The sequence below is a fragment of the Podarcis cretensis genome (genome assembly GCF_951804945.1).
Source record: "Podarcis cretensis genome assembly, chromosome: 1".
NCBI classification, from domain to species: Eukaryota; Metazoa; Chordata; class Lepidosauria; order Squamata; family Lacertidae; genus Podarcis; species Podarcis cretensis.
This window is the reverse complement of record NC_137170.1, coordinates 85,446,539-85,470,853: the sequence shown is the minus strand read 5'-3', so window position 1 is coordinate 85,470,853 and position 24,315 is coordinate 85,446,539. Positions and strand designations below refer to the sequence as shown.

The following is a 24,315-nucleotide window of genomic DNA, read 5'->3' as shown; positions in this document are numbered from 1 at the left end:
CCAATGTCTTCTAAAGGTTGTATAGCTATTTATCTCCTTGGCTTGGGGGCTGCATAGCTCCAAACCCTCCAACATTTCTCTGATGAAGACAGGGACATCCTAAGGAAAAGCGGGACATTCTGGGATCCAATAAGAAACTGGGACGGCTTCTGTAAATCTGGGAATGTCTCTGGAAAATAGGGACACTTGGAGGGTCTGCAGAAACAGTGGCAAGATCTCTTGCTATTGCTGTTGGTGCTCTGAAAGTGGTGAGGGAACAAATGGGGCCTTCTGGGGTTTTACTGGGGGTGGGTAAGGGGTGGTTTCAGATCCCCTGCATCCAATGCTCTGCAACCAACACCTCCCTTGAAGTTAGTGTTTGTACTTTTTCCCAAATGGTATAAATGAGAGGGAAATTTCTTTTTTAAAAAATATCCCTCTGAAAGGAGAGTAAAAAGGAATATCAACACTGCCCGTGGTGGTTCATGGTGGGTGGTGGGTGTGGAAGCTCAGGGATGATGAACTGGGTCTGCACTAAGAGACAGCCAAGATGGCAAATCATTTCACAGTGAAAAGTAAATATGACCTTGTTTCAAACAATGTTCAATGGAATCTGTATTGATATTTTGGCAACTCTCTTCCACTCAGCTGCCAGTTCCTCTTGGCCTGCTTGGTAGCCGTGTTTGTGGCAGGGATACAGGTATGGTACAAGTTCTATGTGATTAAAAGTCAAATGGTCTATCTGTTATACACTCCTGCTCACCAAGCCCGTTTACCTACTAACCCCTTTGCAAACTCCTACCTCCACACCTGGCCTAACCCCTTTTTAAGGAGGGCTGGTTGGAGGTGCTTTAGAGAGTGTGGTTTCCCACCTTTAAAGCATCAAGGTTTAACAGAGGAGGTAGCTGCTTCAGAGCTATTTGCCAAACTGTTGAAGCCTCCCCTCTCCATTAAACCTTGCTGCAGTCACATTTTACAGACAGTGCCTCTCATCCTTTTTTAAGAAGCTCACTTGGACCATCTTACTGCTCACTCACTCACTCACTCACTCACTCACTCACCTGCCTGTCCTTGTGTCATCATGCAGGAGTTGGTGTGGCCACCATGTGAACCACAGCATGACAACAGTGTTACTTTTTTTGTATGTAGGAAGATATAGACCTACTTATTGTTAGCAGAGTCACTTGAGTAACAGAAGTAGTATCTGGAAAGAAGAGAAACTGAGAATACTTCACTTAGTAAACTGAACAAGAGCAGTATATAATATGAGGAGAAATAAGCAAAGGTTTCTTCATTCAGGCCTAGTACATGCCAAGGAGACACACAACTACACAGGGGGAAAACTCATTCAGAACAGCACAGCAAATCAGAACTCAGTAACGATCACAGCATTCTGATTCATTGCAAAAAACACCTTCATCTCTCCTCTTGGTTGGCTGTCTTACTAATGATGGAATTAACCCTTGGGTTACAAATTGAATGATCCCTGCTCTTTCTCTTCCAACACCTTTAACAAATCTACTTTCTCTCTGTGTGTATTTTAGATATTCTAATTGATTAATTTGATTGGCAGGAAGATGGAGAAAGACAACATCACAGAAACAAAAGAATTCTACCTGATCGAGCTTTCTGATGTTCCGGAAGTGCGGATTTCCCTCTTTCTGGTGTTTCTGCTGATCTACTTGATCACTCTGGCAGGGAATGGGGCAATTATCTTGGCAATAGCAACAGAAGTCCAGCTCCAGACCCCCATGTACTTCTTCCTCAGCAATTTATCTTTCCTGGATATTCTTTCCCCAACTGTCACTGTGCCAAAGATGCTCCAGGTCTTCATGTCAGAGGACAAGACAATATCATTTGCTGGCTGTGTATTACAACTCTTCCTTCTGATTGATTTTGTGGGCACTGAAGTTTTCTTGCTAGCAGTGATGGCATATGACCGCTATGTGGCTATCTGCAGTCCCTTGCACTACACAAACATAATGAGCACACGGCTGTGTATGCAGCTGGCTGCTGGGTCCTGGCTAGCTAGCTTTATCCATGCCTCGTTTCTTACCTCGCTGACCTTTACATTAACTTTCTGTGTGCCCAGCAAAGTTAACCAGTATTACTGTGATATCCCTCCACTGGTTGCGATTTCTTGCTCCTCTACCTACATCTTTGAACTGGTCCTTCTTGTTGTGCCTGGTATTTTAGGAGCTGGTGCTTTCCTGGTCACTCTGATCTCTTATGTCTATATCATTTCTACTGTCTTGCGCATGCAGTCTGCTGAGGGAAGGAGCAAAGCCTTTTCTACCTGTGGTTCCCACTTGACTGTAGTTTTCCTGTTCTATGGGGCGACCATGGGCACCTATGTACGCCCCACCTCCAGCTATTCCCCCAAACAGGACAGAATTGTTTCTATGTTGTATGTGGTTGTTACTCCCCTGCTAAACCCTTTGATCTACAGCCTGAGAAATAAGCAAGTTAAAAGGGCTCTGGTCAAAGCACTTGGCTTGAAAAGATTTCCATGAATGGACTCGGTTCATTTTTTCCTGTTCCTCAGTACTATCAAAATGTGTTGTTTAGCCCATTCAGAAGTATCTCTCAGACGTGGCCCAAATCCCCAACACTGCGCACTGGTCTGTTTTTAAGGGAGAAGGCCACATGGTCTCCTCCCTCTTTCCTTTTCATTTGTCCTGCACAAAGTGAGAAAATCACTTTTGTATGGTGGTCCACATTCCCTCCACGGCTGTAGCAGTAAGCAGGGACAAAGCAAAAGTAGTTAACCTCTCTTTCTTTTACTTTAAGTGGCTATAAGGCTTTAAGCAGGCCTGACACTTGACAAGTCCTCTTGCTCCCTATTGGGCAGGTGGTGTTGCGGCCTGGCACCACCTCCCCTGCAAAATCCTGTGGCAGTGCTGGGTGCAGGACTTAGTCAGATCATAGCCTGCCTGAAAATTGGCCAATCACAGGCGGGCTGCTGTGCAGGACCTCCCTGGGGGAGGGGCAAACTGCACTAGGGGGATAAATACAGAGCCTGCCCAGGCCTCTTCACGCACTTTGTCTCAACTGTGTAATTCCACTCCATTGGAAATAGGCCAGTTCTGCTTGTTTTGTTATTTTAGAAGTAAAATGTGAAAACTCACCCCCCCCCCCCCGCAGCCATAGGGAATGCAGCAATGGTCTCTTGCTGTTTTAAATAGCACCACCTGTCATGCACAGTAATAATAATAATAATAATAATAATAATAATAATAATAATAATAATTTATTTGTACCCCACCCATCTGGCTGGGTTTCCCCAGCCACTCTGGGCAGCTTCCAACAAAGATTAAAAACACATTAAAATATCACACGTTAAAAACTTCCATGAACAGGGCTACCTTCAGATGTCTTCTGAATGTCAGGTAGTTTATCTCTTTGACATCTGATGGGAGGGCATTCCACAGGGCTGGTGCCACTACCGAGAAGGCCCTCTGCCTGGTTCCCTGTAGTTTTGCTTCTCGCAATGAGGGAACCGCCAGAAGGCCCTCGGCCTAGACCTCAGTGCCTGGGCAAAACGATGGAGGTGGAGACACTCCTTCGGGTATACAGGGCCGCGGCCATTTAGGGCTTTAAAGGTCAACACCAAAACTTTGAATTGTGCTCGGAAACATACTGTGTAAGTCCACAATTTACACAGGGGTTACGCTCCAGGGACATTGCCTAAAGCCAAAATTGTGTATAGTCAAACCCCATTGTGTTCAATGGCAGGTGGGATTGCCAAAGGCATTTTTTCTTGGAACCCCATCTGCCATCCTTCCCCTTTTTGTTTTTTAAAATTGCCACACACATAAAACTGAATGTGCACAAGTTAAATGCACATATATTATGGGATTGATCATTGTAGTCTCCCTCCTTTACACACGTTCCAGTTTGTCAATATCCTTCTTAAATTGTGCTGCCCAGAACAGGACACAGTATCCCAGGTGTGGTTTGACCAAGGGGACACTATAATGTATTTTTTGCTCTAGAAGATGCACAAGAGGAGGAAAACAAGAAAAAAAAATTCTGAATCCCAGAAGCCAGAACAGCAAGAGGGATTGCTGCGCAGTGATCCCTCTTGCTGTTCTGGCTTCTGGGATAGCCACATGAAGCCTCTTCAGGGCAGGGGGAGCATTCATCCCGCTGCCCTGAAGAGGCTTCGCGTAGCTATCCCAGAAGCCAGAACAGCGAGAAGGTACTTCTGTTGATGCAGCCTAGAATAGCAGTATCTTTTTTTTGCCACTGCATCACACTGTAGATTCATGTTAAACTTGTGGTCTACTAAGATCCCTAGATCCTTTTCACATGCACTACTGGCAAGCCAGGTACCCCCCACCTCCCATTTTATATTTCGGCAGCTGATTATTCCTGCCTAAGTGCACAACCTTGTTAGTTTTGTTAGTTAGTTTTGGCCCACTTCTCCAATATGTTGAGGTAACCTTGAATTCTGATTTTGTCTTCTGCTGCATTAGCTATCCCTCCCAATTTTGTGTCATCTGCAAAACTGATGATCATCCCCTCCATTCTTTCATCCAAGTCATTATAAATATATAAATATGGCTGGGACGGGACGACATGGGGCTGAGGGGGCAACTCCCATCTCTTGCGGGGGTGCAATTAGTGCCAGCACCGTCCGTTAAGAGTTTGGGTGTAATCTTCGATACCTCCCTCTCCATGGAGGCGCAGATTGCAGCTACAACAAAGGCGGCATTTTTTCATCTCCGCCAAGCTAAGCAGTTGGCTCCTTACCTCTCTCGCCCTGACCTAGCCACTGTGATCCACGCGACGGTCACCTCCAGACTGGATTATTGTAACTCGCTCTACGTGGGGCTGCCCTTGAGACTGACCCAGAAACTCCAGCGGGTGCAGAATGCCGCAGCGAGACTCCTTACGGGGTCTTTGCTTAGAGATCACATTCATCCGGTGCTATACCAGCTACACTGGCTCCCGGTGGAGTACAGGATCAGGTTTAAGGTGCTGGTTTTAACCTTCAAAGCCCTATACGGCCTAGGGCCCTCGTACCTACGGGACCGCCTCTCCTGGTATGCCCCACAGAGGAACTTACGATCTTCAAATAAAAACACCTTGAGGGTCCCAGGCCTCAGAGAGGTTAGGCTGGCCTCAACTAGAGCCAGGGCTTTTTCGGCTGCGGCTCCAACCTGGTGGAACGCTCTGTCACAAGAGACAAGGGCCCTGCAGGACTTGACATCTTTCCGCAGGGCCTGCAAGACAGAGCTGTTCCACCTGGCATTTGGTCAGGGCGCAGCCTGACCCCCTCCTCTGGCAATCTTTACAAAGCTTTAGTTTATGGTTGCCATCAATTTTGATTTTAATTCATTTTTATAATGTTTTATAATGTCATACTGTTTTAATGTTGTTAGCCGCCCTGAGCCCGGCTTCGGCTGGGGAGGGCGGGATATAAATAAAATTTATTATTATTATTATTATTGTTAAACAACAATGGACGCAGGACAGAACTCATCAACCATTCATCAATCATAGATTTGTCTTCACTCATTGGCTAAAAACATTTAAAGGTGGGGATTTGCTATTTTTTAAATAAAAAAAATAAAGCTTAGAGTATTAGCCCTCAAATAGGCATGGGTCCTGGTGCAATGCTGTTTTTGCTTAGGAAGGGAGGAATGGGAAAGGAGGGCTAGTAAACCCCATTTCACACAAGACCCATATACAAAGAGTTTTGACTCCAACTTAAAACACTTTTAGAACAGATAGTCATTGTGTACTCTGAAGCATCAGTGAATGCAGGTTTAATATGAGTAGAAAAGGATGTGATAGACATTACTGACTTCAGTGGTTTGGCACCTGAAGCCCTCTTGTCCAGCAGGAAATTTGAGCAGGTCAGCACAGTATGTGGAGCCTCTTATGGAACACCCATGGCTAGTAAATAGAGGGGAGAAATCATCTCCATGACTAGTGATGGGGGAGAAATACAATTCAGTTTGCATTTAAAGGTGAACCCATCTAATTAGCACTTTCTGAAACAATGAAACACACCGATGTCTCAAAATTTGCACTTCTCTGAATTTTGCAATGTAGTTAAGTGATGTGTACAAAAATGCATAGATTATGGGAAAGTATGCCTACAAATGCATCATTACTGAAAACATCATACAAAAATCCATGAGAGAAAATTGATTTTCAAGTATGTGTACATCAGATATGGGGAAATTCAAACTAGAACGCTGCAGAATTTTCATGAGGACTTTAAAAAATACAAACTGATGTAGAAATGTGGACAACTGGAAATATGAGAAACTTAAATTGGCAGATTCACTTATCTCTATCCAAGGTACATCCTATAGGGGCTTGAATGACCAGTTGGCTGGCCACCCTGCCACTCCAAAGGTGACAGCTACCTTTCACCAGAAAATCCAATAGATGGATAACCACTTGTGGGTGGTGGAGGCAGTACAGATGGTCATCCTTTTCCCAGAATGCTTCGTTCATTAAGAGTGCAGGAACAACTGAATCAGAGACATTTGGCCACAAGTGGCCACTGTAAGGGAAGGTGCTGTTGCTAGAAAGGAGGGAGGAGGTGCCCAATTTGGAGCAATGCCATTGTTAAGACTTGTTGCAGTCTTTTGTCTCTCGCTATTAGTATTAAATAAAACTCATTAAAAAGGACTTTACCTTGTTTTCCCTGCTCTTGCTACAACTGGGGGAGAAATAGCTTTCCCGTAGCCTTGACAATTCCCTTCCAAGGGAAGCCAAGATGGTGACCTCTCAAAGTTGTGGTTTATATCACCCCTGAGCATTGGTTGATGGGATCTGGAGGGCACCCCATGGGCTCCCTATGGGAAGGTCTTTATCACTAAAAACAGCTCTGAAATGGTAATCAGTGCAGCATTTATCTCAGGGTCACAGAATCATAAAATTGTAGAGTTGGTCAACTGTAATACTACTATTTTTTAAACACAGGACTAGGGCTTCACTTTATTTAAACCATACTATAAAAACAATTTCTTCCCATCACTCTCTTCAAGGCCCCCTTCACTTCTTTGTTCCTTAAGCTGTAGATCAGAGGGTTCAGCATAGGGATAACAACAGCATAAAAAACTGACACCACTTTGTCATAGTTCAGAGAATGAGCCGAGCTGGGTTGAAGATACATGAAGAAGAGGGTGCCATAGAAAATGATAACAGCTGTCATGTGTGAGGCGCATGTGGAGAAGCCTCTTTGACTCCCACCTGCAGAGTGTTTCCCAAAGATGGCAGACAGAATGTAGACATAGGAGACGATGATTGCTGAGAGGGAACTGCATAAGTTGATAGCAGATAGAGCTAAAAGCTGGATTTCCTTCGGTCGAGTGTCAGAGCAGGACAAAGCGAGAAGCGGTGGGTCATTGCAGTAGAAATGATTGATCACATTTGATCTGCAGAAGGACAGCTGAAAAGTCAAGGCTGTTTGAATCACTGAGCTCGCAAAGCCATAGATATATACACCGGCCACTGTCGCAGTGCAGAACTTCTTAGACATAACTAGGTAATAAAGCAATGGGTTGCAGATGGCCACATAGCGATCATATGCCATCACAGACAGCAGGAAGAATTCAGTCATCACTAGACCATCAAACATGTAAAACTGTGCTGCACACCCAGCGAAGGAAATGGTTTTCCTTTCAGCTAAAAGGTCCCATATGGCTTTTGGAGTAACTGTAGAAGAGTAGCTGGCATCCAGGAAAGCCAAGTGACTGAGAAAGAAGTACATTGGGGTTTGTAGCTGTTGATCCATCCTGATCAAGATGATCATCCCTAGATTTGCACCCAGAGTGATGGTGTAAATCACCAGGAATGTGATAAAGAGGATAGCTTGCAATTCTGGATGATCTGTGAATCCTGAGAATATGAACACAGTCACTTGGGTTTGATTTTTTGTGGTCATTTATTCTAGGTCTTTTCACCTGCCAGGGAGAGGTAAAAATGGAAACTTGAAAGGAAGAAAATAGCTAGACTTGAAGATTTATTTGCAGCACGAATTGCAAATTTGATCAACTGGAGCTAACCAGCTTCCTAATTCAAAAGTACATTTCAAACATACAGGATAGAAAAGGATGTGAAATGGACATCGTAGCTTAATTTCTGTTGTCACTGTGCAATGGATCAAAGAGTTGATCTCTGTGCTTGCTTTTCAGCAACTCTAAATGGGAAAAGTACTCTTAAAATCTTTAGTTAGAAGGATAACATTAGAAGCAGTGTGAGCTTTGCATTATCTTTCTTATTACTGCAGAGCTGCAGAAGAGTTCTACATAGCACTGTTACTCTGAAGGTGATGGTGGGACTTTTTCAATGTTGTCATAATCATGACAAATGTGGATCAATAATCAAGCTGTTGTGCATATTCAAATTCTGGAAAAATACATTTGATCTAGTGACAGTGAAAAAAAACCATCTTCCATTTCTAATTTTATTTTCACCTACTTTCATTTTATTTTTACTACCCTCCCCTCATTAAACAATACTTTACAATTTGGGCTGATAGGTCTTGCATTGTCCCCCTTTTCTTTTACCCCCTTTCTTTTGCTTATCTTTTTCTTGCTCAGGTGTTTTGGAAGCCTGCTTTTTTTCTTTTCTTTTTTTTAAAAAAGCTGGGTTTTGAGTGTGCATGGTGCTTTATAAATTGATTATAAAGCTATTAATATAAAAAGACTGCAATGCAATTTGGACCACTTGAATTTCTTTAAGCTGCAAACTGTTGTGAATACTGAGTCTTACTGACTTCATCTCTATGAATTTTCTCATTCGCTGTGAGAAATAAGCTGCGAACATAGTAAAAGCCCCTTCAAACTTCAACCTTCCACCCAGAGGTTGATTGATCCAATGCCTGAGCCAAAGTCTACCTATATCTGTATTCAATAAAGGTGTGGCCACCTTTCCAATCCCAGAAGGTTGTCGTATCAAGTTTGTTCCAAGTATCATTGCTCAATATCTTTGTCCATGGGGGTGAGGGGTGCTGTGAGTGGACCTGCAATAAACTTTTTATTTCTCATGGAAAATGTGGATAATATCAGTGGGAGTCAAATGGCATCTTTGGGGTAAATACTAGCAGATTGGAGAGGATTTCCATGGGAAAATAGTGACTAGAGAAAAGGCCAACTCACCTTCCCATGGTCCTGGAAACACACACATGATAAATACATTGTATACCATGGATCTTACTCCAGCTTATGTTCTAGAGCTTTGAAATGCAAAACTACATAATATAGCACCCCAGTATTAATACTACTGTTAAATTACTCCAACTGTGTACATTTACCCCATACAAAAGCTCCTCATATATCCTTTATGATATTTTATTAGATTTTCACAATAGAAAAATTATACAACAATCAATGAAAAACACACAAGAAAAAATAGAAAAATGCAAAGATACAAAAATACAAAAATACAAACAATTAACATAGAAAAAAAAAGAAAAAAGAAGAAAGAAAAACAGAAATCCCTCTTTTTTAGTTCCTCCTCTTTAGTTAACTTATTTTCCTGACTTCCTCACGCCTCCCTTCTTTGTATTCCACTTAAAAATTGGTTCAGCAAATTCATATCCTGTTGGTTTATCCTTAATTATTTCCCCCCACAAATTTTAAGTTCAAATTTTCATCTTACAAAAGCTCCTCATATATCCAGATCACCAAACAGACATAGTACTTCTGTTGAAATATTTTTCATAATTTGCAAAAGATGGAAGTAAACATAGAGTTAATTACTGTTGATGACAGAGAAGAACAGAAGGAACCTTTAATTCCTAATCACTGGCTGTCACAAAGTTATTACCCAAGACCCACCTGATCTAAGTAATGCAAGTATTGAGAAAACCAGGTAGGGTAGAATTAGTAGAATGGGATATTTATAATATCTGCTTTAGATAATCTCTTGAGTACTTTATGCCTTGAACTCAATTAAAGGCACATAGCAATTAAAATGAATGCACAGGGCACCATAGTTTATTTTTCTCCACTCCCTTGGGGTTTCCAGTTTATTATATTCTCTTACCTTATATTTGGATCGAACAATATGGTACACATGAATGTATGTCTCAGAACCTTGACATCTGTTTCATTTATGGCAGGGATGGAGAACCTGCGCCCTGCCAGCTGTTTTTGCACTCCAGTTCCCATCATCCAGTTCCCACCCAGTATGACCAATGGCTAGGGCTGGTCCACCCATAAGGTGGGCTGAAGCAGCCACCTTGGGCCGCAGAATCCCATGAGGCAGCACCCATGCGGACAATTTGCCCATCCCGCCATTCTAGTGAGGTCTTGTGGAATTGCGTGCCGAGGCCCCGTGACCCACAGTTCCCTCTGAAAACAAGGGAAAGTTGGGTGTTGTGTCTGAAAAAAGAATGTGGCATATTGAGAAACGTTCAGTAGCTAGTGAAAGAGAATGGATAGGATCTTGAGCAACAATGTCGATGGAAGGAATCACAATGAAATAACACTGTGACACAGAAATGCTCTGACTTCCTTGAAGTGATTATCACGTTGTAGAAGGTGGTCATAACTGATTCATTGTAACTCAGTTTAAGGATAAGGTTGTTATTGAGAAGATATGCATAAAGATACTAGCATCCAAGACGGGGTCAGACTAAGTAAAGGGGTCTAACATTCTTTGTTCATGTAACACAACTATGTAGTTGAGGGAAGAACTGTAATTCTACTGGATTATTGAAAATGGTTTATTTTAAAGTTACTGCGACTTTTTATATTGGATCAGATTGTTACTATTAATGTTTGAATATATATAAAAATAAAAAATTGTCCAGTAGCACCTTAGAGACCAACTAAGTTTGTTCTTGGTATCAGCTTTCGTGTGCATGCACACTTCTTCAGATATATATGTATCTGAAGAATACATATATATATATATGTATATATATGTACATATATATATGTACATATATGTATAGATATGTATCTGAAGAAAGCTTATACCAAGAACAAACTTAGTTGGTCTTTAAGGTTCTACTGAACAATTTTTTATTTTTATATATATTTTGACTGTGTCAGACCAACACGGCTACCTACCTGAATCTATTAATGTTTGATTTTGATTTTGATTTTGATTTTTACGTGTGTTGGAAGCTGCCCAGAGTGGCTGGGGCAACCCAGCCGGATGGATGGGGTATAAATAAAATTATTATTATTATTATTATTATTATTATTATTATTATTATTATTATTATTATTGTTATTATTATTATTATTATTATTATTATTATTATTATAGTCAGTGGTAGAGGATCTGCTTTGCATGCAGAAGGTCCCAGGTTCAGTGTCTCCAGGTAGGGCAGGGAGAGCTATGTCTGAACCCTGGAGAGCTATCACCAGTTAAAGTAGAGAATAGCAAGCAAGTTGAACCAATGGTCTGGTACAGTGTAATGCATCTCCCTATGTAATCTTACCTTGGTTTAAGTTGTTTGGTCTTGGGGTGCGACATTGGTTGCCATCATTTCTCTCAATGCTTTTGGAAGGGGGATGTTCTTTCGTTTTTGTTGTGGCTTTTCTAATGGCCTCTTTCACCTCTTTGTTTCTCAAACTATAGATTAGGGGGTTGAGCATGGGTATCACTAATGTGTAGACTACCGAAACCACCATATTTCCATCTAGTCCAGATTTCAAGTTGGGATGTATATACATAAAGGTCCCCGTTCCATAAAGCAGAGCCACTGAGGTCAAGTGAGAAGCACAAGTGGAGAAGGCCTTGTGCCTGCCCTTGAAAGAGTGTATTTTCAAGATGGCAGATAAAATGCAGAAGTAGGAGATCATAATGGCTGAAAGAGAGGTCATAGCAACTGCTCCAGATGCAATGACTGACAGTGACTCTGAAAGGAAGGTTTCAGAGCAGGAAAGCTTCAGAAGTTTAGGGATATCGCAGAAGAAATGTTTGATGATGTTGTGTCCACAGTAGGATAATCTGAATATACATACTGTCTGCAGCGCTGAGTTGGCAAAACCAGCGGCGTACGATCCTACAACCAGGCAGCTGCACACTCTTTGGGACATGACAGCAGAGTACAGAAGTGGGTTACAAATAGCCATGTAGCGGTCAAATGCCATCACAGCCAAAAGGAAACACTCAGTACTCACAAAGGCAGCAAATGAGCACAGCTGAGCAGCACAGCCAGCATAAGAGATGGTTTTATCACCCAACAAGTAGCTCACCAGCATCTTGGGGGCTATAGCAGAGGTATAGCAGAGGTCTGTGAATGATAAGTGGCAGAGGAAGAAGTACATGGGAGTGTGCAGGTGGGAGTAAGTCCTGATCAGCACAATCAGGCTGAGGCTTCCAGCCACAGTGATAACATAGATGGCTAGAAATAGCAAGAAGAGGGCAATCTGCACCTTTGGGTCATCAGTGAATCCCAACAAGATGAATTCTGTCACCCTGCTGTGATTATTTTGCTTGTCCATTTTTTCAGCATCAAGAACCTGGAGAGCAAAGATGATAATTGAATAAAGCAAGTAAATAAAGCTGAATAATACCAACCTATCTAATAGTTACATGTTATGCTAATTTGTTGCCGTGTCAGTGCTCTGACTGTGTTCCAGGGATGTGTATCTAAGCAGTAAATACTTGGCCTCCTTGTTTTGTTTGACCCCAGTTACAAAAGCTGAGGCTGCTGAGGAGACTCTTGGACTGGGATATTGTTTAGTAGGGGTTGGAGGAGTTGTTGCTGTTACTCATATTAATTTTTGTATTTTTATTTTAGAGATTCTAATGATTTATGTGGAAATTGCATATTTTAGTTGTGCACTTTTAAATGTTTTATTTACTGTTCAAGACTACTATGTTATGTTTGTAATTATGATCCCCCCCCCCAATGCTGTAAGCCACATTGAGCATGGTTTTAACTATAGAAAGATGGTGTATGTAATGCATGCCTGTATGTTTTGGCCATTTTGCTAGTAGTGAGAAGCCTCATGGAAGAGATTTTTTTTTTTTTTACACATGATAACTAGCATCACATAAAGCAGGGATGGAGAGCAGGAATGGAGGCTACGAGATGCTTTTGGACTACATCTCTCATAATCCTTGAGCATAAGTCATGCTGGCTGTAGCTGATAGGAGGTGGAGTAGAAGAATATTTGCAGGGTGACAGGTAAGGATGGGGGAGGATTTTGGTTGGTTCCAGAATCTGGGACAAAACTCCATGGTCTACATTTGATGGGCTGGATGGGAACATAGACATGCAGGTTAGATTGCATGTCTACAGACCTTTCTAATCCTGATCTGCTTATTCCTAGTATTTTCCTTTTCTTTTATGGCATTGCCCAAGGGCTTACAGGCTCTTTTTCTCCTTTTAAAAACATTTTTCCACTGCTTGGCAGTGATAAGGTTACTAAGAACATTTTACATGGAGAGGGTGTGTGTGTACTAGGATCAAGTAAAGAAGAGTTCTGGGATGATGTTGTTTTATTTCTGGAAACTCAGATAAAGAAGGAAGCCTCGCCTCAATGTTCCACCACAAAGCATTCAGTGCTGACTAATGCACAATAATCACCACCTTCTGGTTCTATATTTTGAATCACCAATTCAGCTCAGACTTAGGGTGGGATAAGAATCTTTCTCTTTTAAATCACCCTGGTTGTGAGTATAAGAAAAGGGAGGAAAGAGTGCTGAAGGGTAATTAGCCCCCGTCAAATTGGTGAACAAGACAGCGTTCTTTAAATGGCACAGTTACCACTGAAGTTACCCTGCCCCACCCTCCCTATTATTTAACTCCCCCAAGTGGCATTTACTGATACTGATTTTCATTATGCTATTCAATAAAGCTTCAGGACTGGTTCCAGAAAACAAAACACAAAAAGGCTTCAATTTGAAATTAATGTAACAATAACAGAGTTCTCCCTATCCTAAAGTTACATGAGTAAAATCCTCCCATCCCATTTTTGTCCCAATAGCAGCTTAACACTCAAGGACATCTCAGGATAAATTAAAAAAGCAGGCACACAATTTTAAAAGCTTGCCTATGCCTTTTCCGCTGCAGATGCATGCAAGGGGTTGTAAAACAGCCCCCATCAAATTAATGTGGAAACATTACATTTCTGAGAACTTTATAGAATCCATCCTACTAACCTCTTCACTGCTTCCTCCTCTTTCAGTATGGAAAATAGTGAGATTTAGGGCTTACCTTTTGCCCCATGCTTTCTAGGCACAGGTCCAAGCTTTCTTTTCTTTCTTGGTATGAGCACTTTTTGTTTTTGTTTCTGCCCTGTAACTTTCCCCAGGAAAACCCAATCTTTATCGCTGAATCAGAGCAAATGACAATTTGTGTTTTCTGTGGATTGCTGTTTGCTCCAATTCAGTGGTAAACAGCTTTTCACGGAGAAAGCGGCAGGCCAAAAATTAAACAAAGAGCTGGGATACAGACCCAGAAAGCTGGAACCTGTCCTTAGAAATGTGGAGCAGAGGTAAGTGTGGATGAGCCTTATGTCTGAAGGCAGGCCTTCTGCAAGTTTACTCAGAAGTAGATAGTAAAGCAGAAGCACTGGAAACTACCTTTAGGGATGGAACCTTCTGAACAACTTGATGCTGAAGTTATCCACATGAGTTTTTCTTTCTTTCTAATTCTTGTCTTGCTCCTTTGCTCTTGTCAAGAAGGAAGGTATTCCTTTCCCCCGGTTCCACTAAAAATACGAACATTTCTTGGGTATTATATGCATATGCACTCCAGGTTCCCTAAAGTAACCAGCACGTAAACAGATGCATACAAAAAAGCATGTAACTATAAAAACTCTTACATATTAATAATTAAAATATAGTACCACATTGGGCTTGACTCTTTTATACATATAACATGCTCCCCCCTCTATAATTTTGTTTAAATTTTTGAATATAATCAGTTCTGCATTTTGTTTAAAGTGACAATGCACCAGTGGCTTGGTTGTAAGAGAATACTTGATGTAAGAAGTAATCCAGTATGGCCAGAAGTGCCAAATTTCATTGATAAATATGTTTCAAACAAATTTCCTCTCTATCTATACCTTATACTGATTCAGACCATTGATCCAGTGGCCTACACTGACAAACAGTGTGTCTCCAACATTTCACAGCCTGACCTGGAGATTCAAGAGAAAGGACCTGGGACCCTTTGGGTGCAATGCATATGCTCCTCCACTAGGCTATGAGCTTCTTCAGTTGGGCTATTCTTTGTCATCCCACCCCTCTATTTGTTAGTGAAACACATTATACTTAGGGAATATTATTGAACTTACTGTATGGAAAGTGTGGAAGAGGGCAAGAGAACACAAACTTTTCAAAGCCTTCTGATTTAATGATCTGTATGCTATAGTTTGAAAAGACTGGATTCTCTAATTTTATACATGGAAAATTAATATATTATGGTTGTGTTAAAAAAACACACCACACTACGATATCCTGTGGGTAAAGGCAGAATTCATATTTACTCTAATGAATCCCAGGTGCACAGTACACACCACACAGTAATATTTCAGTCCTGAAGTTGCAGAGACCTGCACTCCAGAGATTGTTTGCAAATGGCAATCAGGTGCACCAAGAGTTCACAAGATGGAAAATGATTAAACGGAAGCAGAAAAAAAAAAGGAATGCATTTCTGATTGCACCATGTAAGAGAAAATAGCTTCAGGCATTACACAAGTGTAGGGTATTTCCATGCTAAACTGGAGCAGAGTTGTCATTTTAACACCCGTCCCCCTTCCCTGACACTGCATCTCATTTCTCTAAATCCCTATTTTGAACATCAGTGTCTTCAAAGGAACCCCAATGCATGGCTCTATAGGTGCATCAATCACACACAGAGCCTCTACTTGCAAGCAGGTGCTGGTGCTGGTGCTGGGATTCCATGGCAGACAAGCACACTGAACACACAGATGTCACAGGAAGGAGATGCAAGGCCAGATTCAGCAGAGATAAAAGCATATCCCCAACCTTGCTTCAGCATGGAAATGTCTGACATGTTAATAATACATGCACAGTACAGTCGAACCTCTGCTTACCAATACCTCTTCTTACAGTCATTCCAAGTCACGACCAAGGCAAACCTGGAAGTAACTGGTGAGTTTGCAGCCATTCGCGCATGCACAGGAGCGGCGATCGCCATTCGCGCATGCATAGGAGCGACGATCGCTGTTTGTGCATGCGTAGATGTGGGCAATCGCCGCCCGTGCCTGTGCACAACGGCACCTCTCCCTGCAACCCATTTCAACCTCCGGACGGACCTCCAGAATGGATTATGGTCACAAATAGAGGTTCCAATGTAATCATCTAGTAATGATCTGAAAATGAAGAATAATGTTGCAATCCTATATATCCACATTTCCAGGAGAAAGCTATAAAATACATTTGTGAATTTACGATCCCAGGACAGCAAACCTGTGTTGAATACTAACAACAACCCCCTGCATTGCAGGGAGTTGGACTAGATGACCCTTGGGGTTCCTTCCAACTCTACCATTCTATGATTCTAACAACAACAACAACAACAACAACAACGTATTTATATTTATTTATTAGATTTCTCACCCACTCTTCATCATAAGGTTCCAGAGTAAACAATAGTTTAAAATGAAATAAAACCAACCATCAATACAAAGGAAAAACTGATACATTCATTTACCCTTTTCAGGAGGGTCATAATAATACGGTTCAGCTTTCAGAGGCCATAACAAAAAGCTGCATCTTCAGCACTGGGTTGGGTGAATCTGTCAGTTTCAAAGCCCCTCCATTTTTCATTTGTTGACTCTTAGGTTCAATTCTTGACATGTCCATGGATTTGCATTTTTTAAAATACTCATGAAAATTCATCTGCATGTTTGTGTGTATTGCTATTCATATTCATATTTTTGCATTCAGTTGTGACCAAGATTTACATTTTGCAAAGCAATTTTCACTAAAATGTCATTTTTATGCACAGTTTACATTAGTATATGCAATTTGTACAATTATTTGGCTGTAGAACCACATCACAAAATTCAGAAAAGTGAAAAATTCAAAGGATTACTGTGTTTCAGTTCTATTCTTATTACTGATTTATTAATCACATTTTAAATACCTCCCTCAAGGTGATGCACAATAAAGAGGCATCCTGTTCTTTAATTCAAAGTATGTCTGGTTCCAACCTTGCCATTATTTTACATCTGGCTCCAGTAGTTCAGCCTCAGGGTTAAAGGAAAAAGGAAAGTACATCCTGCAAGCCCAAATCACTTTTCATTTGGCTCATTTACATTGCCATTAAAAGGTAAAGGACCCCTGACTGTTAAGTCCAGTCACGAACGACTCTGGGGTTGCGGCGCTCATCTCACTTTACTGGCTGAAGGGAGCCGGCGTTTGTCTGCAGACAGTTTCTCTGGGTTATGTGGCCAGCATGACTAAGCTGCTTCTGGTGCAAGTGAACACCGAAACCAGAGCAGCACACGGAAGCCGCTTCTGGCGAACCAGAGCAGCGTACAGCAATGCCGTTTACCTTCCTGCCGGAGCAGTACCTATTTATCTACTTGCACTTTGACATGCTTTCAAACTGCTAGGTTGGCAGGAGCTGGGACCAAGCAACGGGAGCTCACCCCATTGCGGGGATACGAACCGCCGACCTTCCGATTGGCAAGCCCTAGGCTCTGTGGTTTAGATGGTAAAAGAAAAAGTATCATTGTTTAGGAACAACATTCCAGTTTAATAGGGACAATTATACACAATCCATTCTGTCCTTAAAAGATGAAAATGTACATACGTTGGATTTCCATATTATATTCTGTATGAATCACATCCAGCAATTCCCACAGTACAAATCACTGTGTACTGCTTCATTAAGTTAATATTCATCACTCAAGGACAAATACTGATGAACTGGATAGGCAAGCTGTACTATAGAAATGTATTATGCTATTCAGGGCCAAGCTACACGTAACGTTAAATGTGTGGATTGGCATTCCATGTATTTTGGAAAACTGTAAACAGCAGTCATTGGGGATGTGATCAGGACTGGAACCAGAAAATGTGGGTGAGGGGATTTAGTTTCCTTCCAACAGTAAAATGCTCTCAAGCTACCCTCTCATGTTAAGTAGCAGGCCCTGCTGAATCAACTGCATCCTCCATCAGAGCTTGGATGTCCATTAACAAAATGTCAAAATGCCTTCTGTTCACAGTTCCCGACAATGGAATGAGCGTGCTAGTAATTTCTTTATGGCTATTTTAACTTCCCTGTTTCTTAAGGTATAAATCACAGGGTTCAGTAGAGGGGTTAGAAAGACATAAGTCACTGAGATCAATGTTTCCTGATCTAGCGATGAGGAAGACTCGGGTCTCAAATACACAAAGGATGCACACCCAAAGTGTGTTATCACCACTGTGAGGTGGGAGGCACATGTGGAGAAGGCTTTCTGCCTTCCTACACTGGAGGGGATCCTTAGGATGGCAGAAATGATGTAAAGGTATGAGACAAACATCACCATGACTGTGCCCAGCAAAAGAATGGCACTCAAAATAATGATTGCAATGTTAGTCAAATGCAAAACTGATTCATCAATGCAAGCCAGCCTCAGCACAGGTAGGAAATCACAAAAGAAATGCCTGATTCCATTTGGCCCACAAAAGGGCAACCTGAAAATGAGAGTATTAATACTTAGTGATATGATACATCCAATTGTACATGAAACAGCTACCATTTGGGTACAAACCCTTTTGTTCATCAGTATATGGTACTGAAGTGGGCAGCATATTGCCACATACCGATCGTAAGCCATAGAAACAAGCAGGAAACAGTTGCTTCCAGAGAATCCAAAGAAACAAAATTGCTGCATGGCACACCCAACAAAGGAAATGGATTGACTGCCTGTCACCAGGGTCACCAGCAACTTGGGGATGGTGGCAAATGTGCTGCAGGTTTCTGATGCAGAGAATGCAAAGAGTAGAAAGTACATGGGGCTGTGTAAAGTCCGGTCGAACAGGATGACAGACATGATGGTGAGGTTGAAGACCAGGATTGTGCCATATATAAGAGAGAAACCTAGGAAAAGTAGAGTTGGTTTCTTTCCAAAGACAGAAAAGCCCAGCAAGAGAAATTCAGTCATTGAGCTGTCATTTCCCTTATTCATGTTACCAATAATGTTATCTGACCTGAAAGAAAAAAAGGAAGTGAAGTCTTATTAGTTTATAAACATGTTTCTGATTTAACCCTTGACACTAACCCTGTCTTGAGGTTTTGAAATACATTGGAATTACTGCAAATGTATGGCTGGACAAATCTATCTATTTCAGTTTCTCATTTTTTGAATCTTCACCCAAGCAACTGTTTTTTTAAAGTCATTTTGTAAATTTATAAGCAGTTTAGTATCCAATTGTTCCTAATATGAACAAATCTTTAAGCAAAGTTGCCGAATATAATTAATCTATATATGTTGTCTTTCATACAACATTTGATTCAGAATATTTTTTTTCTTGTTTTCCTCCTCTAAAAACTAGGTGCGTCGTATGGTTGGATTTGTCTTATAGAGCGAAAAATACGGTATACTTATGGATATTTATGAGCACCTTCCCTCTATATGCAGATTTATCATGAGAAAGTTCAAAGAAGTGGAAATTTTGAAGGACAGCTATGTTTTGGCCTGTGCATTGCTTTAACAATAGCAAACTATGTCGTTTCGCATTCAAGTGTGAAAAGGACCAAATTTCTCCCTTGTCTCCTGTAGTGAACCATCCCCTGTCACTTATTTTCAGGCTGAGTAGCATTTTGAAAAGAAATGATCTCTGTCTTCTTAGACTTTCTTACATAACACAGGTAAAAAAGATGCTTCGGCTAATCCTAACAGATGGTATAGGACTGAAGAAACCCTCCAATACAAGCAGATTTTCTGACTTGTTCCTCATGCAGCTTCTGTTACTCTCTCAGGCTTTAAGAGCAACTCCATTCCTGTTTGTCAATTGCATTTTTACAATGAGCACTGAAACAAAATGGAGACTAGCTTGAATGCATGAAGAGATGGATGCTACCATCTCCTAGTATCTTACCTCCAGCTAGAAGAACGCAGCTCTCCAGTTGTGGGAGACCACACTTTGATACTATGCTATTAATACAAGCACTGGTTCACCACTTGGGAACATATTCCCCAGATAATACAGAGTATGCAAAACTTAGATAGAATAATTCCACTCTGGAGGTAGATGGTAAAAGAAATGGGTTTGGTCAATAAAGCTGAGTATTGATATAAATGTTTTGAATTTATTTCTTCTTTAAAATTATGTTTATTCCCCAAGTTTATGACATTTTAAAAAGAAAAATATGCATCATATGGTGTGCCATGTTATTTAGACTGAAATGGTGTGTCTTCTTATAGATCATAAACAGTGATAATTTTTGCTTTCTCATCTAAGTTGTAGAAAGATAAATTGCCTTTCTTTTCAATTGCCCATGGGGTTAAAAACTAGGGCTGTGCACAATACTCATAATCTGGCCCTGGCCCAATTTGGCAATCCTGATTTTTTAAACCATTGTTTTAGAAACTGCTTTGAGGTTTGTTTTTGTTTTTTTGCTATGAAACATTAGATACATTTTGTGAAATAAATAATTTCAAGAATCATGATAAGCTGCAGTCTGACTGAGATTGATCTGAACCCAAGGCAACCTGGACCCTAAATTTAATCAGGAGTTTTATAAAGGCTGTAATTAAAAACATAACAGTTTAAGCTCTAATTCAGCAGTTCTCAACCTGTGGGTCCCCAGATGTTGTTGGACTACAACTCCCATCATCCGCGAGCTCTGGCCTTGCTAGCTAGGGGTGATGGGAGTTGTAGACCAACAACATCTGGGGACCCACAGGTTGAGAAAGGCTGCTCTAATTGAACATGTGGTCAGTGTGTCTTCCTGCCCCACCCGAGAAGGTGTAATCAGGGTTATACAACTCAGTGTGGTTGGTGACCTTGTCTCATTTCCCCCTCCTAGCCCAGGTTCAACCAGGATATTAAGCCCTAATGAAACATGTGGTTGGCAATAAGTAGTGGGGGAAGAGGGAGACAATGGAGGTGGGATTGTCTGACTACATCATCTCCTTCCCACTCTCCTCCCCACCTGACTGCCTCTCCATTTTGACAAACACTGGATTGCTCCAGGTGGGACCAACCTAAGAGAATCATGGGCTGCCTTGACTCACTCAGCCGGAATGAGTTTGGGATCAAGGATTTGCTCTGAGCAGATGCACAGGCTGAATAAAAGCCACAAGCATCTCCTGTATTTGCAAATTTCATGGAGTGAGTGCTGTTGCAGCAAAAGAACACCTGTACACATTTGGTTCCACCTTACCTTGTCTTACCAGTTTTGTGGTCAGGCCACAAAGCTTTTGGGTTTCACTAAGCCTGCTAACACCAAACGTCTGAATGTTAAAATTAAAAGCCACTCTATATGAAGTACAAGAAGGGTTCTAAAATGTACGGTGAAAAATGGGTTGAGTAAGTATGTCCAAGGTCTGTGGTAGGATGTGAGATCGTAGGATGCTAGCATGGGAGAAGGTGAATGGGTAAAGGATGAATGGTTAAGTTGACATATATCTTACCATACAGGGAATGCTCTCATAGACTCTTTGAATTCTGCCCTGTAAACCATTACTAAATAAAGTCTGAATGAATGGGAATTTTGTTCGAGCCTCCATATTTGAACCCCCAAGGGAAGCTTTAAATGTGTGTATTGGGCCTCAAAGGATCTTAGGTCTTCCCCTCCCGACCTGAGAAGGGAGCTCTAAAGGCTTCTTGCACCCAACCTGTACAGCTTCAAAGGATGATTGGACAAATCCATGGAGAAGAAGGCTATGTGTGGCTGCTAGCCTTGATGGCTGTGCTCTGCCTCCATAGTCAGAGGCAGTAATGGTTCTGAATACCACTTGCTAGAAGCTACAAGAGGGAAGAGGGCTCTTGTGCGCAGGTCCCGCTTGCTGGTTTCCCAGAGGCTTGCAGTTGGCCACTGTGAGAACAGGATATTGGACTAGATGCTCCTCTTCTATTCTTCTGTGTCAATTTCAATTTCTGTCTCTCATTCTTCCAATCTTAAATTCAGCGCTCCATATGAATCAAGTTCCTGCCCCCGTCCTTATTCAGGATATTTTAAAAGGTGACTGAATGCTATGGACCCCATGGTGCCAAGTGGGACATGGTGGGTCAGTCACAGGAGGAGATAGGGGATTCAGAAGTTGGTGTTTGGGACAGATGAAGAACAGACTTGGGAGAGGGCTCCACCCCTTTGCTTCCAGATATCACAGAAAGGGAGGGGATCCTCCTGAGTCAGTCTGAGAATGAAGTTTCCACAACAGCCAAGGACATGGCAGGGCAGTCAGTTCTACCTGATGAGAGTTCTAGTCCACCAAATATCTGAAGGCAAGACATTGACTCTCCCTTCAGCGCTCCATATGTCCATGAATTTGCGATTTCTTTAAAAAGTCCTCAATGAAATTTAATCAGCCTGTTTGTGTAAATGTATCTTAATGGTCCCATTTTTGTACCAACCCCTTGAGTACAAATTACTGCATGCAGATTTTTTGAGTAAATATTTATTCAGGTACAAATACTGAAACAGAGGACTGGCAAACTGTATTAGGGAATGGCATGTTGTTATTTAAAACTAAGGCCAAACTACCTGTAATATTCAATGTGCGGATTAACATTCGTTGTATTTTTGAAAACTGAAAATGGCAATCATTGGTGGACATGATCAGGATTGGAACCAGAGAGTATGGGGTAGGGGGGGTACCCTTATCTCCTACACCATGGTCCCAACCCTAAAACGTATCGAAGTTTATTTCTCATGTCAAATAACAGCCACAGCTTAAACAACTGCATTCTCAATCAGGACTTGCATGTTTGCATTGGCAAAAAGGTCAAAATATCTTCTCTTCACAGTTTCTGAGAATGAAATGAGTGCACTACTAAGTTCTTTATGGCTATTTTAACGTCCCTGTTTCTTAAGGTATAAATCACAGGGTTCAGTAGAGGGGTTAGAAAGACATAAGTCACTGAAATCAATGTGTCCTGATCTAGCGATGAGGAAGACTTGGGTCTCAAATACACAAAGGATGCACACCCAAAGTGTGTTATCACCACTGTGAGGTGGGAGGCACATGTGGAGAAGGCTTTCTGCCTTCCTAAGCTGGAAGGGATCCTTAGGATGGCAGAAATGATGTAAAGGTATGAGACAAACATCACCATGAGGGTGCCCAGCAAAACAATGGCACAGAAAATAATGATTGCAATGTTAGTCAAGTGTAAGACCGATTCATCAATGCAAGCCAGCCTCAGCACAGGTAGGAAATCACAAAAGAAATGCCTGATTCCGTTTGACCCACAGAAGGGTAACCTAAAAATGAGGGTATTAATACTCAGTGCTATGATACATCCAGTTACACATGAAGCCGCTACCATTTGGGTACAAACCCTTTTGTTCATCAGTATATGGTACTGAAGTGGACAGCATATTGCCACATACCGATCATAAGCCATAGCAGCAAGCAGGAAACAGTTGTTTGCTCCAAATACAGAAAAGGAAAACATCTGCATGGCACACCCGACAAAGGAAATAGATTGACTGCCTGTCACCAGGGTCACCAGCAACTTGGGGATGGTGGCAAATGTGCTGCAGGTTTCTGATGCAGAGAATGCAAAGAGTAAAAAATACATGGGGCTGTGTAAAGTCCGGTCAAACAGGATGACAGACATGATGGTGAGGTTGAAGACCAGGATTGTGCCATATATAAGAGAGAAACCTAGGAAGAGTAGAGTTGGTTTCTTTCCAAAGACAGAAAAGCCCAGCAAGAGGAATTCAGTCACTGAGCTGTCATTTCCCTTATTCATGTTACCAATAATGTTATCTGACCTGAAAGGAAAATGAAAGTGAAGTCTTATTAGTTTGTAAACATCTTTCTGATCTCACCCTTGAGATTAACCCTGCCTTGAGGTTTTGAGATTGGAATTACTGCAAATGTATGGCTGGACAAATCTATCTATTTCAGTTTCTCATTTTTTTGAATCTTCACCATGCCATAATTCCTTGCCAGTTCAAGTATTTTTTTTAAGTCCTTTTGGAAATTCATAAGCTGCTCAGTATTCATTTTTTCCTAAAATGGACATATCTGTAAGCAACATTGCTTAATATAATTAATCTATATATGTTGTATTTCATGTATATATGACTATTTATGAGAACCTTCCCTCTATATGCAGCTTTTGCATGGGAAAGTTCAAAGAAGTGGAAATTTTGAAGGACAGGCATGTTTTGGTCTGTGCATTGCTTTAACAACTGCAAACTATGTAGTTTCACATTCAAGTGTGAAGAGGACCAAATTTCTCCCTCGTCTCCTGCAGTGA

General features: G+C 41.4%; 5 protein-coding genes across 5 annotated transcripts; 1 reads left to right on the top strand and 4 right to left on the bottom strand.

The window, feature by feature from the left end:
- Positions 1-1,556: 1,556 nt before the first annotated feature.
- On the top strand, positions 1,557-2,663 carry LOC307214915 (olfactory receptor 5V1-like; the record flags this gene model as incomplete). The annotated part of the gene is made up of 1 exon (XM_079974005.1): positions 1,557-2,663. The coding sequence occupies one exon, from the start codon at positions 1,557-1,559 to the stop codon at positions 2,490-2,492; it is 936 nt and encodes a 311-aa protein (XP_079830131.1). The 3' UTR covers positions 2,493-2,663.
- A 4,280-nt stretch (positions 2,664-6,943) lies between these two features.
- On the bottom strand, positions 6,944-7,888 carry LOC307214835 (olfactory receptor 5AP2-like; the record flags this gene model as incomplete). Its single annotated transcript, XM_079973881.1, has 1 exon — positions 6,944-7,888. One exon carries the CDS (start codon positions 7,886-7,888, stop codon positions 6,944-6,946), a length of 945 nt encoding a protein of 314 aa, XP_079830007.1.
- Positions 7,889-8,683: 795 nt separating this feature from the next.
- Positions 8,684-14,143, bottom strand: LOC307201218 (olfactory receptor 5G9-like; the record flags this gene model as incomplete). Its single annotated transcript, XM_079950240.1, has 3 exons — positions 8,684-8,748; positions 11,402-12,428; positions 14,132-14,143. 3 exons carry the CDS (start codon positions 14,141-14,143, stop codon positions 8,684-8,686), a joined length of 1,104 nt encoding a protein of 367 aa, XP_079806366.1.
- Positions 14,144-18,113: 3,970 nt separating this feature from the next.
- LOC307201216 (olfactory receptor 10T2-like) lies at positions 18,114-19,067 on the bottom strand (the record flags this gene model as incomplete). The annotated part of the gene is made up of 1 exon (XM_079950228.1): positions 18,114-19,067. One exon carries the CDS (start codon positions 19,065-19,067, stop codon positions 18,114-18,116), a length of 954 nt encoding a protein of 317 aa, XP_079806354.1.
- Positions 19,068-22,848: 3,781 nt separating this feature from the next.
- Positions 22,849-23,802, bottom strand: LOC307214738 (olfactory receptor 10K1-like; the record flags this gene model as incomplete). The annotated part of the gene is made up of 1 exon (XM_079973700.1): positions 22,849-23,802. The coding sequence occupies one exon, from the start codon at positions 23,800-23,802 to the stop codon at positions 22,849-22,851; it is 954 nt and encodes a 317-aa protein (XP_079829826.1).
- Positions 23,803-24,315: the final 513 nt, after the last annotated feature.